This window comes from Nelumbo nucifera, chromosome 2 (genome assembly GCF_055504915.1).
Source record: "Nelumbo nucifera cultivar China Antique chromosome 2, China Antique-T2T, whole genome shotgun sequence".
Lineage (NCBI taxonomy): Eukaryota > Viridiplantae > Streptophyta > Magnoliopsida > Proteales > Nelumbonaceae > Nelumbo > Nelumbo nucifera.
This window is the reverse complement of record NC_142650.1, coordinates 59,368,809-59,393,000: the sequence shown is the minus strand read 5'-3', so window position 1 is coordinate 59,393,000 and position 24,192 is coordinate 59,368,809. Positions and strand designations below refer to the sequence as shown.

General features: G+C 39.5%; 1 protein-coding gene across 2 annotated transcripts in view; it reads right to left on the bottom strand.

The window, feature by feature from the left end:
* Nucleotides 1-24,192, bottom strand: part of LOC104612519 (AP-2 complex subunit alpha-1-like) — a 163,641-nt gene that overhangs the window by 114,580 nt on the left and 24,869 nt on the right. The window contains exons 2-3 of one of the 2 annotated variants that reach the window (XM_010279956.3): nt 7,362-7,493; nt 1,803-1,928 (exon numbers count right to left, since the gene is read on the bottom strand). In XM_010279956.3, coding sequence (XP_010278258.1) covers nt 1,803-1,928; nt 7,362-7,493 — 258 coding nt within the window. The remainder of the gene's footprint in view (nt 1-1,802; nt 1,929-7,361; nt 7,494-24,192) is intronic. The other variant, XM_010279957.3, reaches the window with a different exon arrangement.

The following is a 24,192-nucleotide window of genomic DNA, read 5'->3' as shown; positions in this document are numbered from 1 at the left end:
ATATAAGAGTAGAGGAAGTCTTGAGATAGAGGGATACATGGATGCTGATTGGGCCGATTCCATATCTGACAGAAGGTCTACTACAGGGTATTGCACTTTTCTTGGTGGGAACTTAGTGACATGGAAAAGTAAGAAGTAGACAGTGATAGCAAGAAGCAGTGCAAAGGGTGAATATAGAGCCATGGCACACACAACATGTGAACTAGTGTGGTTGAAGCACCTCCTAGAGGAAATGGGGTACTCGATTGACACTCCTATAAAGCTATATTGTGATAATCAAGTTGCAGTTCACATCTCTAATCTAGTATTTCATGAAAGGACGAAGCATATAGAAGTTGATTGCCACTTTGTATGTGAGAAGGTGCTTAATGGAGTGATAAGTACAACATATGTGAACACAGGAAATCAATGGGCAAATCTGTTTACCAAAGGGTTGAATTGGGGAAGAGTGGACTACATGTGTAATAAGCTGGGACAATATGGCATATACTTACCAGCTTGAGGGGGAGTGTTAAGTCGGCTATAGAAGGGTTGTATAGGTTTTTTATATTAAGTTATATGTTAATTGTACTGATGAGTAGATATTAAGTTAGTTGGTGTGGCTCTCACTTAAGTGTGGGTATAAGAGTAATTCTGGTTTATTTAGAAAAGTATAAATAAAGGTTGGTCGACCAGAGAAAATGATTTTTCCCTCTAGTTCGACAGGAACAGTTCTTCTTCTCATTCTTCTTCTTCTCCTTCTCCTTCTTCTCCTTCTTCTTATCTGAGATCATACGGACACTATATCTGAATTTTATCAGCTTAGTTGTTCAATCCCATATTTTGTCTCCTTCAAGTTTTTTTTTTTTTTTGATCAATTCTCCTTCAAGTTTTTTTATTGGTAAAAGATCTCATTTTATTGATTAAATCATAAAGAATGAAGAATATACATAACTGCAAGCACCTCTTCATGGACTAGCCTTTGCTACCCATCCTTAACATCATTATTTTTAGTTTTCGAAGTTTCCCTCTTGCGAAGTTACACCTAAAATAGTTGACTCCTTATTGCCGCTTCTCTTGCTTCTCAAGTTTAAGAATATTCCTTTTTTACATAAGGTTTAGGATATGAATATTGAACACTTTCAATTATGATTTTAGTACCATTTTGTCCTTACTTAAGACTATAATAGGATAAGAATCAGGAAGATTTCTCTTCCTCTTCCTTTATTATTGATATAAATCAGAAGTTCTGGAATGTATTCTTTTTTTAGTCACAGTGAATCTTCCATTAATGCAACCAATATACAGCCCACAGAAGTAGATAGCAAGCCAAAAAGTATAAACCTGATCTCCCAATAAGGAAATTCACATCATGTATTCATTTTAAGTAAATTTAGGAGTAATACTGACTAGAGTTCAATAAGAATAATAATGGACATGAACCACAATTTAACAATGAACATGGCACTGAAATTGAATGGAAAGGTGGAATAGAAATCGTATAGCCACAATATGTGTGTGTGCACTTTTCAGCTATTGTTGAAGTACTCTTCTGGTTTATTGGAATATCCAAGACACGGGAAAAACAACATATGACCAGGTTGCTTGAGCATGAAGGCAATACCGTAACAAAGGAGTATTGAACAGTCAGAAATTATTTTATAAAAGATGCAGCTACACATGAAAGAAGATATACTGTATTCCAGGTAAATACATTCTGATTCCACAAGTTATTCAATAACTCAAACAGAAATATGACTAAGTTTAAAATTAACATAATAAATTAGATCTTAAGATTGAAAATAGATATCCTGATGTCATACCATGGTCAAGGCCAAGCACTGGAAAGTCTCATTACGCCCAATGATGTCATTGCGTACGCAATTTATGATCAATCTTAGAAAGTCATGGTTCTCATTAAGCATGCATGATGTCACTATGTACCCAACCTGCAGCCAGATTTAGCATAAAAAGATAATAAGCTGGTTTAGAAGCCACAAACTATTGTCCACCGGTGTGAAGAACCCCAGGGGAGATGGGTATGAATAAGCATGCAATGAAGCATGTCCCAATACGTACCACATGCACAAACATACCTCTCCACAGAGAAATAATACCATAAGTATACTGCACAATCTAGAGGACAAACCCTAATCTGGTTAAAATACTTCCAAACACAAAACAGAAAAAGAAACAAACAGCAATAATGAAGCACTTGAGCCTTAACACATCAAGGACTTAAATAAAAGATAATGTATTTGAATTTCTATAATTGCTTAGTCAATAAGTTCAAGTACTAAGTTCTTAACATCATAGAGAAAATAGATTTTGTTTACTTTTTTTTTTAGTGAAAGAGGGTCATTTTTTATCAGTAAACAAACCAGAGAAATTAACACAAAAATATTCATATAAAATTAAATTCATCATAAAGAAAATTATGTATATTTTTCACAAGAAATCCCTCACTAATTTTTCTAGTTGTCTTGCTATTCTTACCAGGATTCTAAAGGTAGACAAAAAGTAAGTGGGCAAGTTAGCTAGGGTAGACTTAATCAAAGTAATTCTCCCTCCCATAGAGATGTAGCTCCTTTTCCACATAGTTAACTTCATAGTGAATCTTTCCACTATTGGTTTCTAGAAGCCATCTACTCTCGGATTTTCTCCTATAGGCATACCAAGATACTCTAGGGGCCATTTTTTCTCCTCACATCCCAGTAGTCCTACCAACAGTGGATTTCTTCATCTCTCATGTTAACTCCCACCACACAACTCTTTCCCCAATTGCCTTTTAACTTTGAGATCCTTTGGAAATGATCAACTAAAGCTTTCAAGTTCCACATGTTGACCTCAGTGCATTCATCACAAAGGATGATTATGCCATCTGCAAACTGCAAGTGAGTCACCACCACCTCATTTCTACCAATCCTTCACCCTCTAAAATAGTTTATAGATCGGCTTAAATGATCAATCTACTCAGAAATAATGGTGAACAAAAAGGGGGAGATGGGGTCTCCTTGCCTTAGACCTCTTTTAGCCAGGAAAAATTCCCTAACCACTCCATTAATTAGTACCGACAAATGTGTTGAACTAAAACATCCTTTGATCTATTTCCTCCACTTCTCACCTAGGCCAATTTTTTTCTAGCAAACCCAAAAGGAAGGACCAATCCACCATATCATAGGCTTTTTCCAGATCCAACTTGAAAATTAGTCCTACCCCTCCCTGCTTTTTCTTTTCTTCCACACATTCATTAGCCACAAGTGGTCACTCATTTGTCTCCCTTCCACAAAGGCTCCTTGATTTTGGGAGATTACCAAAGGAAAAATAGTCTTAAACCTCCTTGGCATAACTTTTGTAATGATTTTGTAAAGGCTGTCCACAAGGCTTATTAGCCTAAAGTTCTTTGGAGTCTTGGCTTCTTTCTTCTTAGGCACTAGGGCTAGGAAAGTTGCATTAGCTCCTAGTGAAATTTCCCCTTTCTAATGAAATTTCAAAAACACCTCCATCAAGTCATCTTTTATTATTTCCCAACAATCCTGATAGAAGGCCATTAAGAAACCATTAGGTCCTAGAGCTTTAGAACTTTCCATTGAAAAAAAACGCATCATGAACCTCCTCCTCATTGAAGCTCCTTTCTAAGACAGTTGCTTGGGTTTCCGACACTTTGATGCAATCCAACTCCCCCACTTCCTAATTCCTTTTCCCTAAGGAGGCAAAGATCAAAAAAGGGAGGCAAATATTGATTTAAAGAGATCCACAAAGGTCTTGACAATCTCCTCCTCTAAAGTTACCACCTGACCTTCAACCTCAATGCTAGAGATCAAGTTTTTCCTTCTTCTCCCATTTTCCACTAAATGAAAGACTTTTGTGTTACCATCCCCCTCCAATAACCACTTACATCTTGATTTTTGTCTCCAAGAGATTTCCTCCTTCCTCAAGATTTTCTCTAATTCCACTTTTAGGTTCCATCTTTTTTATCTTTCCTCCACACTACATTCTCTTCGGGCCTCCTTTTGGTCTAACTGCTCAATCCTTTTTGGCATTCTCTCTTTTGTTTCTTAAATTCTCCAAAATTTATCTTTATTCCAATCCTTGATTCTTCCTTTAATCTCTTCAATTTTTTTTGTGAATCTCACCCCTTTATTATCTACATTGATTTCACCATCCACCCACCATTCTCTTATTTTTTTCAATAAACTTTGGAACTTCCAGCCCCATGTTTTTATGTCTAAAAGGTGTGGGGCCCCAAAAAGGTCTTGGCTTAGTCACAGAGAACAATGGCTAGAGGTTACTCTAGAGAGTACTCTCAAGGCTAGGTTTTCCCACAACTCTTCCCAATCAATGGAGAACATGAATCTATCCAGTTTTGAACAGATTTAATTTTCTTAAAAGTTGGCCCATGTAAAGGAAGCTTGCAGTAGGGGGTTCGTTTAGCTATAAGGCATCCACCAAAGAGTTAACTTTCCTCATACTCGTGGTTATAGTCAGGTTCGGTTTATCTATTTCACTAGTGAACATTATGATATTGAAGTATCCACCTACACAAACCCCTAATTGCAATTAGCTCTTCCCAGAGACAGTCCCTTTCTCTATATATGAGTTAAGACCATAAACATTTGTTAAAACCCACTCTCTTCCTCCACTGCCTTTTTTAGCCTTTATTGACACTAAAAAATTCCCAATCACTTCTTCCAGACAATCCTCATCCTCATTTATCTATATTGTAATTTGTACAAATACCTACCACCTGAAGCACCCCAAGAAAGGGAATAGGACCAGCTCAACCCTCTACTGCTCCAAATACTCCTTATCCATCTTCTGTTCAAATCTAAGAGCTTTGTTTCTTGCAACACTACTACATCCAGTTTCTCTTTCTTAACACATTCTTGATAATTCTCCTCTATTCTGCACTCCCTAATCCCCTTACATTCCTACAAATAATCTTCATTACTTGGGATTCAAGACATCCAATTCTTGCCTCCAAAACTACTAATCCCCTCTCTCCTTCTCCCTTTTACGGTTTTCAACCTTGTCATAGATTACTCCACACACTAATTTCTCCCCTTCGCTTATTTTCCTGCTGTTCTTGTCTTCATCCACATCCTTCCTTTGATACACTTTCATCTTAGCACACACGTTTCCCAAGTCCTCTGGTTCCTGCCCCTCCTTGTTTGGTGAATCACTGGTTTTTCCTTCTCCTTCAAAAGTCATAACAATTTTTCCTCCATTCTCTACTGGATCTATAGTGGTATCCTACCCCTCCGATCTCTTCTCAAAAATCTCCTCCATTTCAAATAGAGTGGCTAAGTTTCCTAGGATTAGATCCATTATCTCCTCCAAAACAACTTCCCCTGCTCCTTTCCTTTCTCAGTCACACCCAGGTCATTGTCCACATCATGCGTAGCTTCCAGGATTGGATCTACCAAGCCACGAGAGGAAGTTTTAGCACAAAGAGCAGGGGTAAGGGTAATCAAAGCAAGAGAAGACAAAGTGGGGGAAGGAGGAAAAAAGGGTGGAAGAGAATCCCTAAAGGTGAGGATCAACCCAAAGACAGACAATGAAGGGGAGAGCTCCTTTTCAACATCCTATACAAATAAAGTGTTTTGTTCCTAGGTGAATCTAAGTTTGGCTCGTTGTGAGAGTCCAAATCCCCATCACGAACACCCTACGATTGTGTTTGAAATGTTCCTTCATCCTCTACTCTCTAAGGTTCTTCTGTAGATCCCCCACCATCCACAGTAGAATCTTCCACCCCTACTTCCTTTAGTTCCAGAGCTTTAGTACTGGAGTTTTCTTCAAATAGGAGTTCAGTTCCAAGAAAATCAAAGTCTGCCAGATTGAAACCCTTCATTGAGTTAAGACTTCCAACACTTGAGGGTTGATCAACTTCCTCCTCGATATCTCTTAGGTCTTCCCAATCAGTTTCATCTTCTGAAACATCACATGCTTCTCTGTTGTAACAAGGATTTGGTTTCCCTGGAGTTGTTGAGTTCTCCGCCCCCCAAGTCTTCCAAAACAGATTTGATGGAGCTTTTTGGTCATTTGTCGTGTCAGAGGATGAATGGAGAAGAACCCTGGAAGTAGAAGCTGCCACGAGAGGCTGAGAACAGATGGGCTGGTTTGAATGAGATGATGATAGACCCAGAGAATTGTCCCCAGTCGACTGTTGCTGTTCTTCCAACATATACTACAGTCTTGGATTCCCCTTCTATCTCAATCTTCTTGAAGTTGAGTTGCTTGGCTACCCTCAGACTTTGTAATACTGCTGATATCTCTAATCGTAATGAATCATTAATATCCAATTGGGCCTGAGTACGGTTCCAACATGACACCATTTGTGTCTCTCAACACTCCCCCATTCCAGATGGTCCTAGGTTACTAAATAGATCTCTCATCAAAGCTCAGTTTAATCTTGTTGCTGTTCTGGTTGAATCTATCTTGGATTGTAGATCTGATTGTCAATGAAGCTGCTGCCACTCTCCAACCTCATATGATGTCATCAACTGAGAATGCCTCAAGTCATCCATTGTCTTGCTCCAATTAGCTACCTTCACAGCTCTGCATTCAATTATTGCCTCCTTGGTCCTGGCATCCTGACATGCTCCATAAATAGTTTAGCATTTCTGTCTTCCCAAATGGTACATTGGATTCCTGCTCTTGTAGATCTCAACATAATTCTCCACCTTGGAAGCACAAGAAATCTGAGTTGAAGAGGCCACCATCTTAAGAGAGTGTCTACCTGCATCAAAAGAGAGAAAAGAACCACTCCGAAACAATAAACACAAATGAATAGGAGATTAGTAAATGAAAAGTCGGACTCTTCACTTGCATGACACCAGTTCAGCATTCTTCTTTGAATCGTGTCACAAGTATTGATCCTCTTAAAATAACATTTCCCAACAGAATACCCTAACGTTAGGAGGCACTTGTACTAGACCTTTATGTTATCCTTTTGATGTTCTTGTCTCCGGGTCTTATGGTGAAGTCATTTTTTATCTTATTATAATAATAAGGAAAATTTCCATTTAAAGAAAAGGAATGAACAAGTAAAGAAGGTGAAGGGAAAACCACAGAAACCAGATTGAAACTTAAACAACATCAATATCAATTTTTGGATCTAATCCTAAGTCCTTGGGCATTTTAGTCTAGTTTCCTGGTCATAATTTTCAACCTACTATATTGTATCACTCACGTTTATAGAAAGAAATATTTATTAGCTCAAGGCATGACATATTCTGGCTGATGTTGTTATCCATGAATATCAATCATGTTAAGCAGCAAGATAAACATGTAAACAATTTAAAACAAAAACTATTAGCATGGCTAAGACTAATGCAAGAGTAATCATATTTCCACCTGCTTATCAAAAAAAATAAATCTACCTGCTTTTCTGCATACTTAGGTGCAGATATTAAAGAAACAACCTCCATATGACCAAAGTCTACATCATATCCCAGCATATATATGTAGAGCATCTTCCAAACATATTTCTTCTTCTCATAGGGGGTCAAACCCTGTCAAAAGAACACAAAAACCCAAATCACAACAAATTTGTTCAGGACACCCAGAGGTAGTGTAGAGGATTGTACCATGAAGAATATAGCCTCTAGAAGCTAGCTAGTAACACAAGGGAAGTAGTAAGAGTATAAGGAACTTTTATGTTACACGTCCATTAAAAGTAAGGTTTTGCCTTCCTTTTTTTCTCTTGTCTCCCAGGGGTTGGGATTTAACATTATATTTGAGTGGAAAGCCAAAAAAAAAAAACAATAATGTAACCTAGCTTCTAAAACTACCCTTTCGGTTCATTTATTTGGACTCATTTTTGCAATTTGATCCATATCGGTTGGTGTTTTAAATATAGTACTGTTAGGGAGGCCTTATCAGAGTGGAATATAAAGGGTCAAAGCAAGAAAAGTAAGTATACAAACCCACAAAATGAATATTTTAGTGTAATAGTGTCTTTTTAATTATTATAATATACAAAAATAAAGAATATAAAAAAAATTATAAAGCCATGTGCAAAATAGCAAGGCATATGAGTAAGGTGACCCTCCATAAGCTTATCATGCTTTTAACATTATTTGGATTTTACAGGCTGAAAGGAATGCGAGGATTTTTTTAGAAGAAAATATCTCCAAAGGAGACAGAGCCGAGGAAGACATTTTTTTTATCAATAACAGATTCATTCAAATCTTTGAAATATCAAAATATTTACAGCAAGACAAGAACTCTTATCTTCCGAATACAACTTAAATCCTCCAAAAGAGAGAAAAAGAGAACAAGAAACAAAAGGAAACAATTAAGTTACAACTTAGCCCAAAACATTGCTTCCCTTTCTATCCCTTGTTTATCTAATCCATCAGCTAAAGAGTTAGCTGATCTCTTAACCCAACTCATCCTGATTTCCATCTCCCACACCAGCCACCTGAATTTCCTCTTCTCAGTTCTGTAGTTCCATAAACCGCAGTCATCTTTAATCAGCCACCCTATCACCACCTCCGAGTCCCCTTCAATTATGAGTTTCCTGACATTCATCTCCTTGGCTTTCTAAACTCCTTCCATAACTGCCAAGATCTCAGCTCTAAGGGAATCCCCCACACCAATTGGGCCTGAGAACAGGGCATAAATGACCCCACTCTCATCCCTAAAAACACTCCAATCCCTGATTATCCCGGATTCCCCCTACAACTCCCATCGAAATTTAACTTTAAGAAGCCAGCAGGTGGGGGAGTCCAGGACACCCTTATTATTGGTTTGACCTGAGTGCAGTTTGCAATCTCGCCCCACTTTCTCAACATGTCTTCCACTGTGTAATCTGTAAATAGTTCTAGTGATTTCAGCCACTGTACTGCCCTTATGTGGATCACAGCCCTCAATTCTTCACCCCCTCTCTCATTTTCTAAGAAGATCCTAGTATTTCTTTCTTCCCATAATGTCCAGCATACTGCAGCCCACAAACCTCTCCACATAGTCCTCCCCCTTTTCATGTGCCACCTGAAAAAGGAAGGGGAAAATAGGCTCTGCAAGTTTGATGGAGGATTCCACCTACACCCAAAGAGAGAAAAAACAAAGAGAGAACAAACAACATTCCAAATACCAGAAGCAAAAGAGCAGGATAATAGTAAGTGGATTAGAGTTTCACCACATCCCAAACAAAGGACACACACATGAGGAGAGAGGCAATTGTTTGGCCTCCTTTTCTTAGCACATCACAAGTGTTTACCTTCCCTAGGAACACTTCCCAACAGAAAGCTTGTACTTTTGGAGGGATCGGTTTAGTCCAAATTTCTCTCACTGGGAAGTTCACCCCCATAGGGTTAATATGAATGAGCAAACCAAAGAAAGATGCACAGGAAAATAAACCATCAGAAGTTGGGGACCACACTCTACAATCAGCTATAGATTGGTCCAAGTAGACCGTCTCAAGTGTTGAAATCAACAGCACTAGAGACTCACTCATTTTCCCTCAATCCTCTTCTAAAGCCAAAACCCCAAGAGATCCCTGATTTTGAAAGCACACCAAACCTAGCAACAGGTTTGTTTTTATAGTTTGATAAAGAGTAGAGGTCTGGGAAATTGAACATAAGAGGCACATCCCCAACCCAAAGGTCTTCCTAGAATAAAACTTTGTTGCCACAACCAACATCAAACCTGATAAATTGAAGAAAAGTTGGATATACCTCAAAGATTGCCTTCCAAGGAGAGGATGGAGCTGCATTGGGGGCTAATTTTGCATCCCAGCCGTTACCTGCATCACCATGTAAGCTTTTAATAACCTTGTGCCACAACCTTTCTTCCTCACAAAGGAATCTCCATAGCTATTTACCTAGGAGGGCCTTGTTTCTCTTTATTAGGTTCCCTATACCTAATCCACCCTGGTCCTTAGGGTAACAAACTTGCTCCCATTTCACTAAATTATCTTCCTTTTCTTCAAGGTGATTCTTCCCCCCAAGGAAATATAATTTATCTTCCACATTGCCAACTTCTTCATGAACCTCTCTACCACCGGTTTCCAGAAGTTTTCAGCATTCAGATTCCCACCCAAGGGCATTCCTAAGTATTCCAGGGGCCAATTTTTCACTTCACAACCTAACAGATTTGCCATGGCTTGAATATCCTCCCACCCCCCCCCCCCCTTCAATGTTGATTCCGGCTACACAGCTTTTTCCCCAATTGACTTCCAATTTGGAGGGCATATTGTGTTTTTAGATGCTTGCCACCCTATAAGGGCATATTAGTCATTGTACTCCACTTTATATTTTTACTATAAATACTAGTGAAGGGGGCGGCTAGAATTAAGCTCTCTTTTTCTTTCTCAAATCTCTTCCTCTTCTTCTCTCTCTTCTCTTCTTCAAGAAAATATCTTTTCTTTTACAGATTTTTTTAATTCAGCAGATTTCTACTTGGTATTAGAGTAAGGCTAGGGTTTCTTGGAATTCTCCCATGCAACCCTAGATCAGCCGATTGCATGAAGAGATAAAAGGGCTGATCAATCTACTTCAGACCGCCCAGTTCTTGGACTTTTTGGTGGATTTCAGTCATCAAGAAGGTGATCTAGGTTTTGGCATCAAAATCAGGAAGAACTAGAGTGCAGGGAAGAATCCTAGGTAAGTTGGATTCTTCATTCTTGGTCTGATCTTGGGCGCTTGGACCTTGTTGGACTTCTCTAAGTTTTTAGAGTGGGCAATTAGGTTTCTGGACAGTTTTAAGCCTTCTACAGTGATTGATTCACTCTTCTCTCCAGTAGGAGACAGTGGGAGAAAGGGTTTTTTTTCTCCGAATAGGGTTTTCTCCTTCCGGAAAGGTCAGTCGCCCTTGAGTGAGATCAATATGATCTCAGAAGTTTTCTACCTAGTGTTATGCTGGTTTTGAACCATTTGAAGCCGAGATGGAGGGTTGGAGTGTTGAACAAAAGTCCACTGGTAACATGGGTCTAGGTGTTGGAGGTATGAGTGATATGTTTGGGTTCGGAATTATTTCCACGGTTAAATTAGATGGAACAAATTATTTAGAATGGGCATAATTAGCGAAGATGGCCATTGGTGCTCATGGAAAACTAGGGTACAACACTGGGGAGGAAAAGAAACCTACTACAGATTCTTCCCAATGGGTATAGGAGAATTACATGGTGATGACCTGGCTATGTAATTCTATGTTACCCATATTGGCAAAAAATTTCTATGGGCTAATACTAAAAAGGGAGATTTGGGATGGAGTAATTGAAACCTATTCTCAGAAGCAGAATGTAGCCAAAGCCTATTAGTGAAGGAATCAAGTGATTAATATAAAATAGGGAGATAAACCTCTTGCCATGTATTTCTCCATGCTGAAAACCCTTTGGCCGAAGATAGATCACTTAAAAATTGTGGTTTGGGAAAGTGTAAATGATGCAGCAACCTATCAGAAGTTGGTAGAGAAGAATAGGATTTTTGAGTTCTTGACTGGGCTAAACCCTAAATTCGACATTGCTAGGCAACATATCCTTTCTAGAGAGAGTGTGACTCTTTCTCAAACCTATGCCTTTGTTTCTAGAGAGGAGAGTATGAGGAATGTCATGTTGAGACAGCTTGGCATTGATCAATCTGCTATGGTTAGTACAACCAGACCTAAGCCAAATGGAGACAGGAGAAGCAATGAGACTAGGAGGGAGGACAAGAAGGACTTGGTGTGTGATTATTGTAAGAAGACTAAGCATACCAAATACACTTATTGTAAGAAGACTTGGTGTGTGATTATCCACACCTAACACCAGCTCAGGTCAAGAACAAGAAGGGAAATGTAAATGTGGCAATTATAGGAGACTCTTCAGGACCCCTTACCCAAGCTGATTGGGAGACCATTACAGTAGCAGTAGTCAGAACCGAATTGGAGAAATTTGGACGACTGATGAGTAAGAAGGATACAGCCAGTTCTAGATCTTCAGGTGGACAGTAGAGTGTAGGAGCCAACCACACCACCTCTTTTGCTCATACAGGTAGTTCATATGCAACTACAAATTATGCATCCACTTCAGGTAAGGACGAACCTCCCTGGATTATAAACTCAAGAGCATCTGAGCACATGACTAATATACCTACCCTTTTCAATTCTTACTAGTTGTGCTCTAGTAGAGACAGAGTCTCTACAGCAGATGGTTCACATATTCCCATTGCTAGTAAAGGGACAGTTAGAGTGACCAATGATATTACTTTATCTTCTGTCTTACATGTCCCAAGACTTAATACTAGCATTCTTTCTGTTAGTTCTTTGACAAAAATTTTGAATTGTTCAGTGACCTTCCTTCTTGGTAATTGTGTTTTGCAGGATCTGGAATCAAAGAAGACAATTGGGAGTGGTTATGAGGTGAATGGAGTCTACTTTTTGGACAAGATACCGAGACATCAGAGCCATCATGTTAGTAGCAGCAGTAGTAGTGGATCAGAGTCAGTGAGTCAAATTATGCTTTGGAATAATCGGTTGGGTCATCTTTCTTTCAGTTTATTAAAGTTTTTGTTTCCAAAGTTGTTTGAGTTTGTCCAATTATCTACTTTGGAGTGTGAGATTTGTTAGTTGGGAAAGCATTGTAAGTGCTTTTGCTTTTGATGTTGTTCACGTTGATGTATGGGGACCATATCATATTCCTTCTATGGGTGGCTACCATTATATCCTCTTGTTTGTGGATGATTACACATGGTATTCTTGGACACATTTGATGAGATCTTGTGATGAGGTACCTAATTTGGTATGACAGTTTCACTAGATAGTTCTCACACAATTTGGAGTGAGAACTAAGGTCTTCAGATTAGATAATGCCAAAGAATACTTTGAAAAGGATTTGGTCACATACTTTTTGGAGCATGGTGTAATTCATCAAAGTAGTTGTACATATATGCCACAACAAAATGGAGTAGCAGAGAAGGAAAATAGACACATTGTGGAGGTGGCAAGAAGTCATATGGACAATGCTTCAGTTCCTATTCATTTCTAGGGGGATGTAGTTCTCACAACTATACATTTGATTAACCATGTCCCTTCATGTACTTTAGGGTTTAAGGTGTCATTTAATCTTCTTTTTCCGGATGGAGAGATGTTTCATATACCTTTGAGGGTTTTTGGGTGTGTTTCCTTTGTTCACATTCTTAGACCCCCATCGCAAGAAATTGGATCCTAAGGCCAAGAAACGTGTTTTCCTTGGATATGCTCAAAACCAAAAGGGGTATTGTTGTTATGATCCTGTGTAGGGGAGTAGATTTGTCACTATGGATGTTACCTTTTTTTAGTCTACATTCTTTTTCTCTGGTGGTTCTCCTTAGGGGGAGAGTCTTGGGGAGAACTCACAGTCTGTTCCTTTTCCTATTTCTTTTGTGCCACCAATTTTACCATCAGCACCTTCGTCAATTCCGTTACCTGATCCACTACGAGTAGCCACTCAGTATTATCAACGTCACTAGAAGAGGGTTGACTCCATACATGCTCAACTAGTAGAACCCGCACCACTCTCCATCAGTCCTTCTGAGACTCCAAATTCGACAAACACAGTTCTAGGTATTCCCCTTGAGCCTGAGCTTATTATTTTTTCTGATGATAATGTTCCTATACCTAACACTATTGTTGCATCCGATCCCACGGACCTTGATCTTCCCATTGCACTTCGCAAAGGAAAGAGAAAGTGTACTACCTATTGCATCTCACACCATCTTTCCTATAAAACCTTATCATCCTCCTACCGAGATGTCCTTTCTTCCCTAGATTGTGTGTCTATACATAGGAATGTGAATGAGGCTCTCTCCAAACTTGAGTAGAAAATAGCTATGCAAGAAGAGATGGAAACCTTGGTTAAAAACCAGACTTGGGAGATATTTGATCTTCCTCCAAACAATGAGACAATCGGATGTAGATGGGTGTTCACTGTGAAGTACAGGGTTGATGGCAGTATAGAGAGGTACAAGGCAAGGTTGGTTGCAAAAGGGTATACACAGACCTATGGCATTGATTATCTAGAGACCTTTGCACCGGTTTTTAAGATGAGCTCAATTCGAATCCACTATCTCTAGCATCCACCTATTCATGGCCCCTATTTTAGCTTAATGTTAAAAATGCATTCCTCAATGATGATTTGCAAGAGGAGGAATATATGGACAGGCTATGTTTAGCTTAATCTTAACCAAAGGGTTGAGAGTTAGCAGAGATAAGGTGGTAGTGACATGCCTACACTTTGCAAAAGACATTATCCTATTCAGGCTATGTTTGGTCTTCTAATAAGCAATTTTTGGGCTTACTGCATTCAAGAAGCCAAAAGCACTCACAAAAAGCTTGGTAAACATCTGCAAACGGGCTTTTTTGGATCAAAAGGCCCATTTGAAAAGGCCAAAATACAAAGGCTTCTAGATTTTTATGTCTATGAGAAGCACATTTTAAAGAAAGGGCCCCATTGCCACCAAATGCTAAAAATGTGCTTCTCTTATAAGCACTTATTCAAATGTGCTTATTAGAAAGCCCGTTTAGAGAGGAAAAACCCCCTCCCAAATACAGTTTCAGTGTTCTAAAAAGCAATGGTGGTGTATGCTTGGAGGTGCACCGTCATGTGAGGCACTAATGAAATATGCAGGGGTATACAATATGCACTTGAGGCATACACCTCTAGTATAGAGGTGTTTAGAAAGGGCATGCACCTCATATGCCTTTGTTGCGCTAGGTACAGTAGCTCTAAACCTCATAAACTCTAATCCTTTTCTGGTTCCATGGGACTACACAATGGGGGGTAGTCTATCCCCCAAACCCATAACCCCCTCAACCCTGGTGAAGACAGGAATCAATCCCATCTGTCATGCTACAACCAGCCAGAGACCTTATCAAGTGGGCCAGTTGGCACCTTTATACTCTTACCTTTTAAGCCAGTTTTTATAATAAAATATTATAAAAGAAGAGGGGCCACCATTGCTTTGATTGATTTCAATGCTTTACATTTATTTTAATTGAGATAACACATTTGTTTATGAAAATGCTATACCTTTTTTTGATCAGAAACAAAGAATAAATTTTATTAAATTGAGAAACATCAAGTACATAAAAGTGAAAGAATGGTCAACCTTGACTAACCATCCAATTCCTTGACACCCCCAGTTTTGCCATCCCATCTGCTAGGCTATTAGCAGTCCTAGGTGTCTACTGTATGGTTGCCCTCGATTCCCTTATTAATTCCTTGACTTCCCTGATTTCATATCTATACCTTTAAGGTCCCTCCTCATTACTTTCCAACCACCCTGTTATGACTTCAGAATCTCTTTCAACTCCCAGATGGCTATACCTCATCAGCTTATCCCTTTTCATCCCTGCTAACGTAGTCTTTAGTTCTGCCTTGACTGAGTCCCCAATTCCAATGGGACCTGAATATATAGCCATAATATACCCCGGGTGATTCCTGATCACCCCCCCCCTACCTGATGGATCCAGGTTGCCTAAGTTGCAACCATCAAAATTCAGCTTGAGTTGAGCCAGCTGTGGTAGTTTCCATTCCACTTGCACTATTGACCTGTTAGGGGCAGATCCAGCCACTTGTCTTCACTTTCTAATAATGCTACCCATTGTGTAGTCTGCAAACAATTCAAGAGTTTTTGCTCAGTGTGCCACTTTGATGAAGATATTATCAATTACTGTTCTTAAGCCCTGTTCCTTATCTTTTTTTTTTTTTTGATAAGCAACAGAGCGGAAAAAAAAAATCATTCAACACCAAGCTGCACACAAAGTATACAACCAAAAAAGCGTGCATTGCTGGACCTCCCAAGAGGCCACCCACAAATAACAACAGAGCAAAAATAAAAGACAAGAAAACAAAAGACAGCAACTGATTACATATTACAAATTAGCAGCCAGTCTTGTGTTATGGGCCCACGCGTAGGATCTCGTCACGGGTCGGTCCACGGGGAGAAAGCTCTGCTTTCCCTTGCGCCTTCCCTTGCGTGCAGAACCTATTGTGGAAAACCGAATGGGTGATTTGTCCAAGAGACCACCCGAACTCTCCTAACTCTTCTCTTGACTGGAAAACTGAATGTCTTTACTTCAACTCGTAGCACCTTAAATAGGAGATTACAGAAGGAAATTCCTTGTTGCATTCGGCTAGGCTAGGGTAATCCAACTCAAACTCAAACTCCTAATTACCTACTCCTAATGGTAACACAACTCTTACTTAAGAAGATAAGATAAGATAAGGATAAGGGATGAGGGATAAGACATAAGGGATAAGGAATGGTGAAGCCGGCAGCGAGTTGGTGAGCAGAGCTGATGTGGTAAGATGTGTGGACCCACTCTGATGAGCTGTCGTGTGGGCCCCGCCCTACTGCTGCTGCCGGGCGGTGCGCGCGTCTCGCAGTGCTGCTGCCGTGAGGTGCGTGCTGCTGCCGTGCGGTACGTGCTGCGCGCTGCCGGGCGGTGCGTGCTGCGCGCTGCCGGGTGGTGCGTGCTGCGTGCTGCCAGGCGGTGCATGCTGCGCGCTGCCGGGCGGTGCCTGCTGCTGTGCGGCCTGCTGTGCGTGCTGCTGCCTATGACTGCGCCGCAGTGCGCTGCCGGGCGGTGTGTCCATAACATCTTGGGCATCCCCAATCTAAACAAGATTTCCCCACTCCAGCCTTAGCTAGAGAATCAGCGAACATGTTGGCACTCATAGACACCCATTTGAATGAGGCATTCAAATCAGCAACTAGAGCTTGAGCCATTCTGACTAAAGGTCTGAATTTCCAAGGAATTTGGTCTTGCCTTGTCATCCAACAAAAAACCACTTGATAGTCACCCTCAACTTCCACATTCCATAAATCCTGCCTAACTAACAACTTCAAACCCAGAACCAAGGCCAAAAGTTCAGCTCTTGAAGAATTTCCTTGTCCCACCGGACCTGAAAAGCTTAGAAAGATACTGCCCACATGGTCTCTAACAACTCCCCCCACCCCTGAGGGCCCCGGGCTTCTTAGGCCGCAACCATTAAAGTTGAGTTTGAGCACCTCTAGAACAGAAGGGGACCAATCAGGAGGATCTCGTTCCTTATCATTGAAGGTGCAGTCATTCCATTCTTCCCACACACACATCATAGCGTCACAGCTCTAAGACACCTTCGTAGATTCTTCCTCTTTTTCTTGCAGGGGATAAGAACGAGGTATGAAACAAATGTTTCAGGTTGTTAAAATACAGATTTGTTCTAGGGTTACTTTAGTCTTTTCTCTTCTTTAAATCAGTGTTTTTTTGTCTCTATTCTCAAACATATGTATACAGGGGTAGTATTGTAATTTTACTTTTCATTATGAATTAAACATACAGGGCAGCAGTTCTCTCGTTCGATAGAGACTGTGAACCCCTGTTCTATTCGACTTCTTCTTCTCCATCTCTTCCCCTTCTAGGCTCATATCAGAAGCTTCTTTTTATTTATTTAATTAAATACAGGCCTGATAACATGGTATCAGAGCCAGGTTGGTTGGTTTTCTTGACTGCATCAGTGAAGGACGCCTGGAACTGGTTCAGCTGAAGTTTTCTACTAATACGAGAAGAAAGGAAAGGGAAGAACCAAAAAGGACTGATCGCCCAGAAGGTTAGCAGGCTTCTATGCCTCAAGTTGCTTTGTTGGTTGATTGTTTGATGGTGTTTTAGATCCTCTCTACTCGGCAGCTCGAAGAGGGACTGTGAATGTGAAGTTTGGTTGGTTGATGTATGTGGGTGACGTGTTTGGTGGGTAGTTCTCTGTGAACTGTGAGGTTAGTTGACTCGTAGAAGGAGTTCCTTTGCTGATGTTCCAGGTTTAGGAGTTGCGGCTATGCTGTTGAAGTTTCAGAACCATTAGATAAGTCAGTTGAGTGCTGTTGTTGAGTCGGGAAGGTCTTCATCTTGGGAGAGTAGTGCAAAAATAACTGATGGCAGCTTCTGGTAGTGAATACAAAACAAGTGTGATAGTACAACCTGATTTCATGGCTGTACAAATGACATCGGTTAAACTTAATGGTACCAACTACATACCATGGGCAAAGTCGGTGGAGGTAAATTTGACGGCGAGAGGAAAGTTAAAATATATTAAAGAAAACAAACCAGACCCAGGAGCTGCAGGGTATAATGATTGGATCCAGGAGAATGCACAGATTATAACATCTTTGAAACAGTATGGAACCTCAGATCAGTGTGAACTTGATGTTCTTTGATAATACGAAAGAAATTTGGGAACATGCTAAGCAGTTGTATTGTAGACAAGACAATGTAACTAGAATCTATCTATTGTATCAAGAGTATTTTCAACTACAGCAAGGTGATAGGAGTGTGGAAGAGTACTATGCTTGCTTGAAGAGTTTGCGGAATGAGTTGGATTTGTATCAGCCTCTTTCGATTGAACTCAAAGCGCAAAAACAACAGAGAGATCAATTAGATGTGGCACATTTTCTTTCCAGATTGAGGTCTGAATTTGAACCAATGTGTGCCTAGATTTTAGGTAGCAGTGACATACCTACAATATCAGAAGTCTTCTCCAGAGTAAGAAGGGTTATGAGTCCACATACAGATAGCTCTCCAATATTAGAGAAGTTGGCCTTAGCCGCAACCAGAGGTGGTAGAGGTGGCTCACGTGGTAGAAGTAGCTATCCCAGAGGAAGTAACCTTGGTGTAAGAAGAGGTCGCAATGGTGGTAGAGATGGGAATTTTAGAAGTCATGGTGTTAGTGTTGCTGGTCGAGGAATGATCAATGAATGCAGCTATTGTGGATGGGAAGGACATACTGTGAACTACTGTTATGATCTGCATGGCCCACCTTCTACTTAGGCCAATCATGCTACTGTAGAAGGAGATAGTGGTACTACGGGAGAAGACTCCACTACTTTATGTACTGGGAAGGAGAAGGAAATGGTTTCCATCACCCGAGAAGGGTATGAAAAACTTTGTATGTCTTCTTCTTCTTCCGATAATACTGCAAGTCGAGCAAAGTCAATTACAACATGTCTTGTTTCTTCTTTTAAACCATGGATTATTGATTTTGGGGCCTCAAATCACATGAATGGGTCCTTAGGCCAATTTGCATCTTTATCCCCTCCCTCTACCGCCCAGTCGGTTACTCTGGCTGATGGTACTTCCTATCTACCTCCCGTGTTTCCGATACCGGTGATGTTTCTTTACATTTTGGTTTTACTTTATCGTCGGTCCTATATGTTCCTAAATTTCATTTTAGTCTTATGTATATTGGTAAGTTTTCAAAATCTTTGAATTGCTCCATCTCATTCTTTCCATCCTATTGCACTTTTCAGGATCACAAGATGAGGAAGACTATCGGTGACGGGCATGAAGCTGGAGGATTGTATTATCTTGATGGTGGTGGATCACAAATAGCTCTTCATTCCTCTTTACACCGTTGCAGTGGCACTATCGAATGGGTCACCCTTCTCTTCCAGCTCTCGAGTCTTGTTCCAAAGGTTGTGTCTGTTCGTGAGTTACGGTGTGAAGTTTGTCAGCTTAGTAAACATCATCGTGTCTCTTTTGTTCCAAGGGAACCTACTAGATTCCCGAGTTTTTTTTGAACTTGTTCATTCAGATGTTTGGGGTCCTTGTCCAACTGAATCTTACAATGGTTTTAAATATTATATTTCCTTTGTTGATGATTTTTCAAGAATGACTTGGATCTATTTAATGAAATCTCGTACAGAGGTGTTTGATATATTTCTCTCCTTTTATGTTGAAATTAAGAATCAATTTGGTATCTCCATAAAATTCTTTTGATCTGACAATGCAAAAGAATATTTCCAACGCCCATTTCATATGTTCTTTGAATCTCATGGCATAATACGTCAACCATCTTGCTCCTCCACTCCACAACAAAATGGAGTAGCTGAGCGGAAGAATAGACATTTACTTGACACTGCTCGGACACTTTTGATTCAAATGTCAATTTCAAAAAAAAAATACTGGAGTGATGTTGTTCTTACTTCTTACTTTCTCATTAATCATATGCTATCTTCCGTGTTGTGGCTCCTCTCCTTTTTCTATTGTCTTTCCTTCTCAAACTCTGTTCCCTTTGCCTCTGAGTGTCTTTGGTTGTGTTTGTTTTGTTCATCACTTGGGGCAGGCGTTGGATAAATTGGACGCTTGTGCTCTTAAATGTGTCTTTTTAGGGTACTCTCGGACCCAGAAAGGATAGTGCTACAATCCTTTCCTTCGGCGCTCCTTTGTTATTCCTGATGTGACCTTTGAAAATGTTCCTTTTTTTCCTCAATTGAACCTACTTCTCTTGATACTCTATCCCCACCTTCTCTTCCCTTATCAATGGAAGAGGTGTCTATGTCTGCTCCTATTGTTCAAGGGTCCATGTGACCACCGATCCATCAAGTGTATGCTCACGGCCCTCGTGGTATTGTGTTTCAGCCTTCTCCAGCTCCACCTCAGCTAATAGCCGCTCCTCCATCGACGAATCCATCTCATTTCGATCTTCCCATTGCGCTTCGCAAAGGTAAGCATACTTGTACTGAACATCCTATATCCTGTTATGTTTCATTTGCCCAATTATCTCCATCCTATCGAAATTTTGTATCCCTTCTATCATTTGTATTCGCTCTTAGATCTCTTCAAGATGTTCTTCTCTCTCCGGAATGGAAAAGGGCGATGGATGAAGAATTTCATGCTCTTCAATGTAATCATACGTGGGACCTCACTTCTCTGCCTTCAAGAAAGAAAGCAGTTGGTTGTCGGTGGGTTTACACTGTTAAGCATCTTGTCGATGGTAGTGTGGAGAGATACAAAGCACGCTTAGTAGCCAAAGGGTATACACAGACCTATGGTGTTGATTATATTGATACTTTTTCACTTGTACCTAAAATGGGTTCAATCCGGATGCTTATTTACCTAGCTGCACACTTTGATTGGTTGTTGTTCCAGTTGGATATTAAAAATGCATTTCTTCATGGTGACCTAGAGGAGGGGGTGTATATGGAGCAACCTCCAGGGTACGTAGCTCAGGGGAGGAAGATAAGGTGTGTCGGTTGAAGATAGCAATTTATGGGTTAAAGCAATCTCCGAGGGGCTGGTTTGGGAGATTCAGTAGTGTAGTACAACAGTTTGGGATGACACAATGGGTTGATCATTCAGTGTTCAGTAGAGATACTATCTCTAGGAAGATTGTGTTCTCAGTCTATGTTAACGACATCATTCTCACAGGAACTGATGAGCATGGCATTGAAAAGCTCAAATGGTTCTTATAAAACTTGTTCCAAACTAAGGACTTAGGGCACTTGAAATATTTTCCAGGCGTAGAAGTAGTAAGGTCAAAGTGGGGAATCTCTCTCTCACAAAAGAAGTATGTGTTTGACTTGTTGAAAGAAACTAGTCTTTTAGGGGCAAAGCCAGTGGATACCCCTATAGATCTGAATGTGAAGATGTCTGATAGTGAGAGGGAGCCCCTAGCTGATCCTGGATGGTACAGGAGAGTAGTTGGAAAACTGGTTTATTTAACCATTACAAGACCAGATATTTCCTTCAATGTTGGATTATTGAGCCAATTCATGCAAAACACAAGGACAATCCATTGGGAAGGTATTGTTAGAGTTCTACGCTATTTGAAGGGTGCTCTAGGTAAAGGGTTGTTGTATAAAAAAGAGAGAGAACTTTCTTTGGAATGATACACAGATGTTGATTGGGCAGGGTCGGTTACTTACAAGAAATCAACAACTGATTACTGCACATTTTTGGTAGGGAATTTGATTACTTGGAAAAGCAAGAAGCAAAATGTAGTGGCCAAGAGTAGTGCTGAGGCTGAGTACAGAGCCATGGCCCACACTACATGTGAGTTGGTGTGGTTGAGACAATTATTACAAGAGATGGGAATATCAATCACAACCCCCATGAAGTTCTTTTGTGACAACCAGGCAGCCATTCATATCTCTTCCATTCCAATGTATCATGAGAGGACCAAACGCATAGAGGTGGATTGTCACTTTATTAGAGAAAAGGTGGTCAATGGAGAAATCATTACCCCATACGTGAAGTCTGAAGATCAACTAGCTGATTTATTTACCAAGGCTTGAGTGGTAATCAAATGAAATACATTTGTAACAAGTTGGAGTTGTAATGATATATATGCTCCAACTTGAGGGGGAGTGTTAAAATACAGCTTTGTTCTAGGGTTATTTTAGTCTTTTCTCTTCTTTAAATCAGTGTTCTTTTATCTCTATTCTCAAACAATTGTATAAAGGGGTAGTATTGTAATTTTACTTTTCATTATGAATTAAACATACAAGGCTGCAGTTCTCTCATTCGATAGAGACTATGAACCCTTATTTTGTTGGCTTCTTCTTCTCCATCTCTTCCCCTTCTAGGCTTATATTAGAAGCTTCTTTTTATTTATTTAATTAAATACAGGCCTGATAACACAGGTTATGATATGCAATTTATGTGAATTGTTAATTCTAAAATTGTGATATGCAGCTTTGATAAAAAAAAATTATGATATGCAATTTGATCAAAAAAATTGTGATATGCAACTTTGCAAGTAATGTACTGATATAGCAGATGATAGATAATGATAGTTCAGTTTTACACTCAAACATGACAATTTTAATTAATAGAAATTGCAAGTATGAAATATTTTAATTTCTCATAATTCTTCATTTTTTGGATTTACTTTTTTTTGATAAGTTTTGGGTTTACTACATTTTTACTTATTTTATTTATTATATTTCCAATTATTTATTAATTAAAAATTCATGTTCAAGAGGCTTACACATGACACCTTAGGATAGTAAAATGCCTTACCTCACACCTCTGCTTTTTAAAACATTGACCTTATTAAGGGAGCAAAGGGTGAAGAAATGGCAAAAAACCTCTAAGTATTGATTTAAGTGTTGTGAAAACATCTCAAATTTGAAAGCCAACCTTAAGTTACCTGGATAGAAGGATCATTGAGATACTCAAACTTCCCAGGCTTCTTATTGAAGAAATGACCATTGAGTTACCTAGGGTCATCATCAGGAGACGATTCTCGATCTTCTAGTTTCTAGAACCCAATGTTTTAAAGTGTAAGATGCAAAGAAAAAAGCGCAAGGGATTTTTTGTGCCCAAGGCACATGCCTTGTTGAATCAAGGAGCAAATTTTCTAAAAGAAACCAAAAATAAATAAAATAAATCAAGAAAGTAATAAAAATAATATTAATTAAAAATGCAAATTTTGATTTTAAAGCAAATATTTAAAAAGCTGATTAGCTCAAATTCAAATACATAAACATAACATATAAAACAAATTCGAAGTGCGAATGCAAAAATAAAATCAAACATTACATATAAAATATATTCAAGCACCCAACAATTATCTCTTTATTTCTTTCCCAATCGTATTATTTAAAATAGCTAATGTAATGTTAAACATCTTTCGTCACTTATCAAAAAAAATGCTAAACACCTTTCATTTCTAATTTTATTAGCCATCTTTATACCAAGGACCCTTGAGGCAAGCCCAAATAAGTTCAATGTTTGGGTCTGAAATTCTTAATCTATGCAAAAATGGTTTTACAATTACAGAAGTTGGTACCTAGAAAACTTAGACAAAGCTGGCATTTTGGAAAAAAAAAATTATATCTCGATTTGGGGAGGGGGGGTAACTTTGATCAAGGCCACTTTGGCAAATCTTCTAGTTTGCTTTCTATCCACTTTCCGCATCCCTATTAAAATTGGTGGGCAGTTAGAAATGATTATGAGTCTTTTAGTGAAGTAGCTAAGGAGATTCCTCTTAGAAAGAGAAAGGCTCAAGAATAGGGTTATTTGAAAAATACATGGGCAATCAGTGGTTGGGATGTAAATGTAGCCTCCAATGAAACTTTAGCCTCTCTTGGAAAGCAATATAGAGGTATATCATTTTTTTCTTAACCTTATTCAATATGATGTAGGGAATTGACTAAAAATCTTGTTTTGGGAGGACCACCTACAACTACTTCTCTAAAGTCTGTTGCAGTAGTTGTAGTTAGGGCCGAGTTGGAGAGATATGGATAGTTTCTAAGTCAGAGAGATATGGCCAGTTCTAGCTCATTATTAGGTGGACAACAAGGTGCAGGTAGCCCAAGAGGTAGTCATTCTACGTCCTTTACACACAAAAGTAGTTCACATGCCACTACAAATTATGCCTCCACTACAGGTAAAGGGGGACTTCCCTGGATTATAGACTCAAGAGCCTCAGAGCATATGACCAGTATTTCCACCATCTACTCCTCATACCACCTATACTCTAGTAGAGATAAA